The sequence below is a fragment of the Microchirus variegatus genome (assembly GCF_963457635.1).
Source record: "Microchirus variegatus genome assembly, chromosome: 1".
NCBI classification, from domain to species: domain Eukaryota; kingdom Metazoa; phylum Chordata; class Actinopteri; order Pleuronectiformes; family Soleidae; genus Microchirus; species Microchirus variegatus.
This window is the reverse complement of record NC_139802.1, coordinates 41954874-41966247: the sequence shown is the minus strand read 5'-3', so window position 1 is coordinate 41966247 and position 11374 is coordinate 41954874. Positions and strand designations below refer to the sequence as shown.

The 11374-nt window shown below is 40.0% G+C and overlaps 2 protein-coding genes across 2 annotated transcripts; both read right to left on the bottom strand.

Annotated features, from left to right (window-relative positions):
• Positions 1–421: 421 nt before the first annotated feature.
• Positions 422–4063, bottom strand: psmb7 (proteasome 20S subunit beta 7). Its single transcript, XM_083900233.1, has 8 exons — positions 3983–4063; positions 2494–2587; positions 2277–2374; positions 2016–2156; positions 1696–1811; positions 1492–1550; positions 1250–1401; positions 422–608 (listed from the first exon to the last, which is right to left on the bottom strand). The coding sequence occupies exons 1-8, from the start codon at positions 4042–4044 to the stop codon at positions 497–499; spliced, it is 834 nt and encodes a 277-aa protein (XP_083756359.1). The 5' UTR covers positions 4045–4063; the 3' UTR covers positions 422–496.
• Positions 4064–6285: 2222 nt separating this feature from the next.
• Positions 6286–10638, bottom strand: LOC310943097 (nuclear receptor subfamily 5 group A member 2-like; the record flags this gene model as incomplete). The annotated part of the gene is made up of 6 exons (XM_083908611.1): positions 6286–6533; positions 7353–7500; positions 7796–7915; positions 8747–9348; positions 9590–9731; positions 10537–10638. 6 exons carry the CDS (start codon positions 10636–10638, stop codon positions 6286–6288), a joined length of 1362 nt encoding a protein of 453 aa, XP_083764737.1.
• Positions 10639–11374: the final 736 nt, after the last annotated feature.

Sequence of the window (11374 nt, the reverse complement as noted above, 5' to 3'; positions counted from 1 at the left end):
TTGAACAAAAAAGTCATACTTTAGTATGTAGTCCAAAATTTGACCAAAAAGTCATAGTTTTGTATGTCCTCCAAATTATACAAAAAAGTCATAGTATAGTATGTAGTTCAAAATTTGACCAAAAAGTCTAAGTATAGTATGTAGTCCAAAGTTTGACAAAAAAGTCTTAGTATAGTGTCGTCCAAAATTTGACAAAAAAGTCTCAGTATAGTATGTAGTCCAAAATTTGACCAAAAAAGTCATACTTTAGTATGTATAGTATGTCGTCCACCACCAGGGGGCATAACAGCTAAGGCATCACTGTTTCTGTTTTACCTCATTTAAACACTGATGTAATTAGTTAGTTGTTCAGAGAGAAATTAGATCTGAGCTAATTAAATTTTAAAAAATTGCATTAAAAAAAGTCAGAGACAAAACACTGTCAAGTCAAAAACTTTTTTATTGTACTACAAGAAATTCCGAAACAAATATGCATTTTGCAAGGTTGACACACATTTTAAGATGTATCCATGGTCTGTACAGATTCATCCACCACCTCCAGGTTCAGTGGGGTCACCACCTTTGTCAGCACACTGGTGGTCCCTCTTTTATACTTGTAGTCACCAGTTCTGTATGAGAGAAAAGAAGACACAAGGAACATGTTTTACATTTTAAAATAGAAGATGATTGGATTGGATGATATATGTATACATATATATACATATACATACATATACATACATACATAAACATATATATACATACATATACACACATACATATATATACATATGCACACATACATATATATACACATATGCACACACATGTATATATATATACATACATATACACACACATACATATATACATATATATATATATATATACACATACATATATATATACATAAATACATACATATACATACATAAATATATATATATATATATATATATACACACACACATACATACATACATACATATATACACACATATATATATATATATACACACATATATATATATACACACATACATATATATATACATACATACATATATACATACATACATATATACATACATACATATATAAATATATATATACATATATATAAATATAAACATACACATATATAAATATATACATATATATAAATATAAACATACACATATATAAATATATATAAATATAAATGTAAATATACAAATAGGAATAGCATTAGTGTGCATGCAGCTGGACAGACAGATGAAGTTGCCCTCACCTGACACCCTTCTTGTTGGCCTCGTCATGGGGCCGGATGTAGTCCACGTTGCCCTTGGTGATGACACACAGGTCGATGTTACTTCCAGAGCCCAGGTCATTGAAGATACCTGCGGCAATGGCATCGCGCACCAGCAGCTTGGCGTCCCCTTCCTTTAATGTCAAGCATTAGACACATGCGTCAACCTCCACTTGTCGGCGCTGTTGTATTTCTGTGACTTATTTGCAACTTTGCACACTCACCTCCATGTCGGGTTTAAAGCGGTCCTCGAACACTGCCATGGCAGCCAGAGAGCCAGAACCTTTAAAATGACAGAATAGGTGGATCAGTGGCATGTGAAAAAATGCTTTCATCTCAACTTAATAAAATATGTTTGCTGATATTCAACTACCATTATAATACAGCGCAAAGAGCCTTATAGAAAAGTGTTACTATTAGACACTGACCCATGGTGACGTAGGGCAGCTTGTCAGTGGAACCGTGAGGGTAGATGCTGTAAAGGTGAGGACCATTGCAGTCCACTCCACCCAGAACCAGAGCAGCCCCAATGTAGCCCTGATACCTGTGAAAACAGACACACACATCAGCACCATTCATTCACATGCTATGTACAATTCTGAAATTCACGTTTTTATGTCTATTTATCCAGCTATAAAGCAAGTTGTGCTAGCATTTTGGACAACACACTGTGGCTGGTTTTGGTCTCTGTCGTCCACAAGATAAGAAATCTCATATTTGTATATTTATAATAAAGCGTGAAGCGTACCTGAAAAGCATTTGTTTGAGCATGCGGTTAGCGGTGGCCACGCGCGGCAGCCTGCCCGTGGAGAGGGAGTGCAGCTCCAGGTTTGAGGAGATGATCTGAGTGGTCATCTCTGTGTCTGCAGCTGTTCCTGCTCCACAACAACTAGACAATGGACACAATAACACAGCACACTGTTAGTTACAGGACACAACTACCAAAACATGAAAATGTGACTTTAATGCAGGTCGATGACAGTCCCGCACCCAGAAATGTGACACTTACTAAATGTTGGGGGAGATGTAGTGGATCTTGGAGCAGTTCTTGTCTGCAACTATCATGCCCTCTGTGGCTCTGGTGTCTGCTCCCAAGACGACGCCATCCTTCACAGGGAAACACAATTTCCGTGTGAATGATTCGTTACAACAATAATCATCGAGAGGTAAGAGAAAGAAACTGGCAGCTGCTACCGATTTGAAGCCACTTGGTTTCTCTCACTAACCTTAAAGACAATTCCACAGATGGTAGTTCCTGTTTTCCGAGCAGCAGGTAAACTGCATCCCAACTTTGATACTTCACCTTCCAAAAGTGCATTCCTAAAAAAAAAAAAAGAACAACATAACATTAGCGTCAAATTCACAATATCACACAAATAAAAAATGTCTCAGTAACAGTGTGGACATGAGCAGGAGCTCAATTAGAAAAAAACTTTATTGTGTGTTTCCTGTCAGACTTAAACACGCTGAAGGAAATGTTTATGACTAGATCACCACAGACCTAAGGATATTTTCTTTAGTGGACAACAAAGGTTAGTAAAGACACTGGAAAAAAACTATAAAATCCGGTCATGGACATGCTTTAGACCAACCCTGGTCCTCAGGGAGCACTGCCCTGCCATGTTATAGACGTTGCACTGCTCCAACACACATGATTCAGATGAAACATTATATACATATATATATATTTTTTTTTTAACAAAAGTTGAATTTTTTTTTTACATTTTTTGAAAAAAATTAAATAAATTAATATATCGATCATTTATTCATTTTTTTTTTTTTTACAAAAGTTAAAACATTCCTTTTTTTTTAACAAAAGTTGAAACATTAATTATTTTTTTTTTTTTACAAAAGTTGAAACATTATTTTTTTTTGGGAAAAAAATAAAAATACAAAAGTTAAAACATCACATTTTTGAAAAAAAAATCTCACAATTTTTTTATAAGACAAATTTTTTTTAAACGTTGAAATATAACTTTAAAACAATTTGGACAAAAGTTGAAACAAATAGTTTGAATTTGTTTTAACAAAAGTCGAAACATTAAAGAAAAAAAAGTGTATTCAAATATTATAATTATTATTACCACTATTACTATTATTATTATTATTATTATCAATAATAAATAATGCACGTTTTTTAATGGCAACATCTTTTAAACATCGAAAACATGGCAGGGAGTGTTCCCTCAGGACCAGGGATGGGAAACATTACTTCAGACAAAAAGTATTATGCTCTATTAGTTCAACTAAATTGTTGTTAAAAACTGTAGGGCTGCAACAAGTATTCGATTACTAAATTACTTGTTGAGTATCGATTAATCAGTCGAGTGGTGTTTTTTTTAATTACACGGAATGGTGATGGTGGTTTGTTGTGTCGTGGCTTCACTTAATGTGTACGAACAATTGTGTCTTAAAAACATGACAAAAGCCGTTAATTTTATCTGTAAAATGAATTAAGGAAAAACGGAATATCCTACAACAGAAATGTAGCGCAATAAGCAAACTAATGAAACCGTGAATCCTAACGATAACAACGTTACCGGCGATAGGAAACGCCTGAGTCATTGTACGGGAGCCAAGTTAACATGAGCTAGCATCGCTAGGAAACTCCGTAATAAACACAAGCTAAGAGTCTCCAGAAAAAAATAAAAACCCGATAAAGGGGAGCAGCGCAGTTATTCAGGTCTGATAACCGGGTCAACAGAAAGCTCGTACCTTTTGCAGTTTTCAAAATTGAAACCGCCGAGCGGTGGCCTGGATACTGTCAGCGTCGCCATCTTGGAGAATGAAAGTAAGCGTTTCCGGGAAGTGAAGGAAGTGACGTCTTCTTCTACTTCCTGTGGTGCAATTTGTGGGTGAATCGACGCGGGTGAGGCGCAATGCTGCCCCCCTCAGATCAATTGCGTGCCTCCGTTTTCAAAATTTAATCGGATCTTCTTATTTATTTATTTATTTACATGTATGTTGTCATTAGACACTGGAATAAAAATAAATAAATAAATACATAGAATAATTATTTACAGTTTTGGTTGTTTCTCAACAGTTCTTGCTCACTTTAGTGGTTTGTAACTCTGATTGCCACTGTCTTTCTATGTGATAATTGCTACACTCCATTAAAATTTGACTTCTGTGGACAAAGACATCAAAGGCAAGTCTTACGATAACTTAACACAAATAAACTTTTTTTTTTTCATAAAAAATACCAAACTAAAACAGACTGAATGTTATTGATGGTGAGTTAAAGGTCAAGTGTGCCCCATTTAGGATGCTTTATTAGCGTTTACTTAATATGCATAAGTATATGTGTATAAGTATTTGTGACATACACCAACTATGATGCAACATTTAATACATTACAAATATAAATAGCACTTTACAATACCTGCACGGTAATCAAAGCGCTTCACATAGAAATACATCATAAAAAACACACAATAATATAGAATAGGAAACAAAATACTATAAAACAGGAAAATACGAATCAGGGAAATTCGAAAATGTAATTTATTTAATTTAAATAACTGCTGTATAAATACCTTTTCTACTTGAAAACAACACGAAACGGTGTATTAGTTTAATCGCACTGCCATATTTTGACCTTGAACAGGAAAGTTGCCAGCTCGGTGCCAGCTGGATGTCAAGGTCGGGCAGGAAACGGGCTCCGGCGAGGTGGACGAGATCAGATAGTGCCCGTCCACACGACAAGGTGAGTGCATTATGTTGATTAAGCCTTTTATTAAAGCAGAGTGGGCAAAACAGGTGGTTGAAGGTGTAATCGCTGGGATCTCATTGACTCATAACAAAGGTTTAGTGCTACTGCTCTGACTTTAGTCAGCAGGAAGCAGCGCATCGTCTCCGCCATCAGCCACTATCTTTGTGTCTTATCACGGACAGACTAGTGTATTATTTAATCTATAAAAACAATATGTATATTCCTAAAACCTGTGTGATGAAGAGTCGCTAAGTAAAAGAGCTAATCAACAACAAAACAGACTATACTATAGTATAATTTACTGTACTGGACTGGACAGTACTGTAATATATACTGTGTTTTATAATAATGTGCTGGGCTACAATGTACTGTTCCATACTAAACTATACCGTACTATACTGTACACTCTTAGAAATATAAGTGCTAGGTAGAACCATATACGGTTCTTCAGCTTGTCCTCATACACTCTTAGGAATAAGGGTTCCAAAAGTGTCCTTCTACAAGGGCTGAGGTTCTACCTGGAACCATTTGCTTCTGAAAAACATATTTTTGAAGAAAGGGTTGTTCAAGGGTTCTTGGTAACACTAATGGTTCCAGCAAGAACCATTTTGGTCCAGAGAACGCTTTAAAACCTTTTTCCTGAGTAAAGAGTTTTCAAAGGGTTCTTAGTGGAACCCTCCAAAAGGTTCCACCTGGAGCCATTTTGGTGGGTTCTCCTACACTCTTAGAAATAAGGGTTCCAAAAGGGTCATTCTACAAGGGCTGGGGTTCTACCTGGAACCATTTGCTTCTGAAAAAACATATTTCCGAAGAAAGGGTTGTTCAAGGGTTCTTGGTAACACTAATGGTTCCAGTAAGAACCATTTTGATCAAGAGAACCCTTTAAAACCCCTTTCCTGAATAAAGGGTTTTAAAAGGGTTCTTGGTGGAACCCTCCAAAAGGGTTCTCCTATGAGGACAAGCCGAAGAACCTTATATGGTTCTACTTAGCTCTTTTATTTCTAAGAGTGAAGAGAACCCTTTTTGGCTACAGGTAGAACATTTTTATAAAGGTTCCACCTGGAACCCTTTTAAAACCCTTTATTCAGGAAAGGGGTTTAAAGGGTTCTCTGGATCAAAATGGTTCTTACTGGAAGCATAAGAGTGTTAAGAACCCTTGAAAAACCCTTTCTTTGGGGAAAGGTTTTTTCAGAAGCAAATGGTTCCAGTTAGAACCTCAGCCCTTGAAGAAGGAACCCTTTTGGAACCCTTATTTCTCCAGAGTGTACCACGCACAGCACATAATGTGTAGACAGTGTCTTCACGGTCATCCGTTCTTAGCCTGCAGCATCTCAGTGAGCAGGTTGTTGCAGGGCACCTCACCGCTCAGGTGTCTGCAGTGCATGTAGTTCTCGGCGAGAGTGCTGAGCGAGCGCAGCTCAGAGAGACACAGCAGCAGGTTAGTGAAGCGTCCCAGGTACTGACAAGATGTGCACAGTGTGTATTCCAGCAGAGCTCCTTCGGCCTGTTCCTGCACGCTCTCTATGAGACCATGTTCCTCCAGTTCTTTCACATCTGGCGAGCGCAGAAAAGGAAACGACAACTAGTGAATATATGCCCACACAACTCCTACAACCTTATCATACCCTTCGTCACATGTCATCATTTGTACATTAATGCAAACCACAGACGCTGTGAGTGTTTCTGAACCACGATTGCTTATTTACATGTGTACAAATGTGTCATATGACATGAAAAACCATTAAATTTCATATTCAAACCTAAGGTCAGTTTAGAGCATTGGTTCTCAAAGTGCGCCCCGCGGGCCAATGGCGGCCCGCAGAAACATTTCTGGCGGCCCGCAATGAATTACAGTTGATGGTTTTAATCCAGGAGTTACTAAGCTTGTTGAAATGGGATTTCTTCATGTTTTTTTTTCTTTGGTGGCCTTCAGTCTAATGTTGGGTTCCTAAATTGGCACTCAGGTATCAAAACTTTGAGAACCCCTGGTTTAGAGTGTCCAGAGCGACTGTGGGTGGAAACTGGAAAACCTGGAGAAAACCCTCACGGACGCAGGGAGAACATGCAAACTCCACAGAGAAAGGCCCTCGGTCAGACCGGGTCAAGAAAACTGGGTCTTCGCTGTAAGGCAACAGTACTAGCTATCATACAACCATGACAGCATGCTAGCAGGCTATCATGCCTATTCTCACTCAATCATCAATTCAAACCAAGGAGTAGAAGGGTTAGCTCCTTTCCTAGCTCAGCATTTTAATACAAGGCAACAGTGTTAGCCTTGTAACTTTAGACAAACTACGCATGGTTCTTGTAGCTCCTGGGGATATTTGCATGCTTTCCAAACGGACCATTATCACAGATGCCTTTGTCACTAACCTGGGTTAAAAAGTACGAGGAACTTGATGCAGGCAAACTCCTGGCGGTCCACTTTTTGGATACGAAGTTTCTCAATGAGGTCTAGGCCTCTCTGGATCAGGCTGGACAAGGAGGGACCGGTGTGAGAAGCTATGAGTGACAGTGGCACCTGAAACAGAAAAGAATAATGAATAAAACATTTTAATAATGAAATTTAAAAAAACAGATACTGGGCTTTCAATCAAGTGGTGCAAGTTATCCTGATGCATGCAAAACTAACTGGAGTTCTTAGAATTAAGTCTTTGACACTTTTAAATGTTTACTGAATGACGTGGAGGCACAGACGTGTGGCTGTAGATGTTTTCAACTAACTGCATTTAATGTCACCATGCCTACTTGTTTCTTCTTCTGTGTGATGATTATTGTATATGCTACTTATAAAAGAGGGGAAAAAACAATCTCACCTCCTGCCCGGTGACGAGGAGCAGACTGCCTTCTTTGCCGTAGAGGACCTGTCTGGAGACGATGTCCAGAATCAACAGTTGACTCCAGCAGCCGTGCAGTAACTTCATCTGATCGTTCACCTTGAAAGAGAAAACAGGGAGCGCTTGAACACAGGCTCAACACAGCGCCGGACATCAGTGAGAAGCACTGGAACAGGAGACTGATATTCTTGTGCCACGAAATCCCCCAAAGATTCACTCATTTTTCCGTGCCTCTTTCCCCTCAATTTGCATGAAGTTGAAGCCTAGGCTGCTTTATGCAAATAAGAAACACTGGACGCAACTCAATGTTTCAAAAACGACAGACCTTTCAACGAAAACTGCTGATTTTTGAAATAAAATGACTCATTTCGGGGGGCCCACGGTTGGTGTAGTTGTTAGCACTCTTGCCTTTGCAGCGAGAAGACCCGGGTTCCTGGGTTCGAGGCCTCGGAACAAGGGCCTTTCTGCGAGGAGTTTGCGTGATCTCCCCGTTTGTGCGTGGGTTTTCTCCGGCTTCCTCCCACAGTCCAAAAACATGCGATATGGGGATTAGGTGAATTGGTCACTCTAAATTGACAGTAGGTGTGAGAGTGTGAGCCCTGCGATGGACTGGCGAACTGTCCAGGGTGTACCCCGCCTATCGCCCAATGTCAGCTGAGATAGGCACAACACCCCCCCCCCCGCGCGACCTTCTGGTGGAGGACAAAGCGGTAGATGATGGATGGATGGATGGATGGATGACTAATTTCTCATCAAAATGTGTTAGGGGTTAGTACCTGGAGAGAACCCACGATTGCAAGGGCAGAACATGGAAAATCCGCACCGAAAGGTCCTCGGTTGAACCGGGATTCAGACTTTCAGACTTACAGCGCTAACCACAACTCCACGGTGTAGCCCACATACAGTATGCATCATCAGATGGGACATCACCTTCAGTTGTTTGAAGAAGATGGACGTGCGAGCCCACTCCACAAGCGTGAACAGTGTCTGATCGGCCATCAGGCACATCAGACTGAAAGTGCTGGGGTTGCCATGTTTCCTCAGCTCCTGTTGGACGTGTGTGCTGATCCTCCTCTGGAGCTGGAGGTCATCTTGATCACAGAGTAGGAACTCAACCACCAGCTGAGGCATCATGGGACCCTGCGAGTGGTTGTTGGAGATCCCCGGTGAACTTGCACCCGTTACGTCGTCGCGCTCTGACTCGACTGGGGAGTTTGAGAGGACGAGGCGCTGGTAGAAGGTCGCACCAGGTGAGCCGAGGACCAGAGGTGAATGTAGGGATGGATGTTTGTAAGTCATTAAGTCATTCTGAGTTGTGGGTAGTGAGCTGCTCTGGAAGACACAATGTGGGGACAGGCCACTCGTGAAGGTGAGGACATTCTGGTGGGTTGAGGAGACCACAGGTGCTCGACTCTCAGGTCTGAATCCCCAAACTTGAATCAAAGCCTTCTTCTGCTGCTTGAGGGCCCGATCTTGCCTGTACATGGGGCCGAACTTGTTTCTGCCGCCTCGCATTCGATCGGCACGAACAGCTGATGAGAAAAGATGATTTGTTTTAAGAGCAGTTTGTCAAGCTGATCTTTACCGACATTGGCATCTTAGAATAGTCTTTGGAAAGGAGTCTAATTTAGCGAAATAAGTGGTCAATACATTTGTCTGTAAAATGACATAACAAAAATATAAGTGGCCCATCACTTAATATTTTCCATAGCCTGGTTCCTGGGGTTGGTCCATCCCTTTAAGAAGGATCTATGAATAGATAATGACCCTTACCTTCCAGTCTCATGCCAACAAGAAGACACTTTTGGAATCTGCAGAACGGACACCGTTTCCTCTGAATCTTATCAATGCTGCACTCCTCGTTCTCCGCACACACGTACGTCTTGTTGTTTTGGACCGTTCTTTTGAAAAAACCCTGCAAGTGTTCAACAGAAGATAAACTTGGAAGCAGGACGTTCTACTGTTTTTTAGTATTGTCAGACACAAATGGATGATGGGTTTTTTATAAAAGCCCAACTGTAGGAACTATGTTTGTACTATGTATGTACACTCTTAGAAATAAAAGAGCTAAGTAGAACCATATAAGGTTCTTTGGCTTGTCTTCATAGGAGAACCCTTTTTGGCTCCAGGTAGAATCTTTTTGTAAAGGTTCCACCTGGAACACCTTTGGAGGGTTCCACCAAGAACCCTTTTAAAAGCCTTTATTCGGGAAAGGGGTTTTAAAGGGTTCTCTGGATCAAAATGGTTCTTACTAGAACCATTAGTGTTACCAAGAACCTTTGAAAAAAGCCAAAAAAAGGTTCTCCTACACTCTTCGAAATAAAAGTGCTAAGTAGAACCATATAAGGTTCTTCGGCTTGTCCTCATAGGAGAACCCTTTTTGGCAGGAACCATTAGTGTTACCAAGAACATTAGTGTTACCAAGAACCCTTTTGGAGGGTTCCACCAAGAAACCTTTTAAACCCTTTATCTAGGAAAGGGGTTTTAAAGGGTTCTCTGGATCAAAATGGTTCTTACTGGAACCATTAGTGTTACCAAGAACCCTTGAAAAACCCTTTCTTCCGGGAAGCAAATGGTTCCAGGTAGAACCTCAGCCCTTGAAGGACCCTTATTTCTAAGAGTGTAGCAACTCTTGGAACTATGCTAAACTGCATTGTCCCATTTAATAAATGGATTTTATTAAAAAACAACAAAACTACAACCTCCAAATACAAATGTACCTTGCAGCTTTCGCAGGTCAGCAGGCCGTAGTGGTATCCGGAGACTTTGTCTCCACAGACGGGACAAGGATCCTCCACGGCCACTAAATGCCTTAACTCCATTGTGGGAAAACTAACCTGACAAAGAATTACAGCAACGTCAGATACATGTGAAACAAAGGAGTTTATAGGTAATTATCTTTATTTCGATTGTGTTTTATTTATAGCCAGCCTGGTTGTGTGATTCATAGGGTTCAGAGATAGACAAATGGAAATGATATAGAACAACCAGATCTCATAATTAAGAGAGAACAGGGAACATGTATATATAAAAAAGAGACACAAACAAAACAATAAGAACAAAGACATAATCATAAATCACATCAGAGAGTTAAATTCATGCTGTTCTACAACAATGACGACAATTTTTCCTACCTTTTAATGAGAATTTCCACCTGGCAAACCTGACAGTCAATTAATGGTAAATCAAATAATCTGCAAAAGTATTTAAAATCCTGACGAAACACCTATAATTCAGATTACAATGACTTCATTACAGAGAAGTGACCTTTTACTTGTTTCCGGAGAGTAAAATCCTTCTCTTAACTGTTTAATTCTACGTTCCCGCCTTTTTTTTTCCTCCCTCTTTCGGCGTCGGGAACAACTTGAGTTTGCGTTCTATGTGATGAGAAGCTTCTTACCTGAGAAGTGTGTGGTCAGTAACCTGTGAGGCAGCAGAGCCTCATGTCACCAACCATGAGGAGCAGGAGGAGCAGGAGGAGCAGGAGGAGGAGGAGGAGGAGGAGGAGGAAGGTTGATCTCCATGGTCCATCTGAATATTGAACTGTGATTACATTAC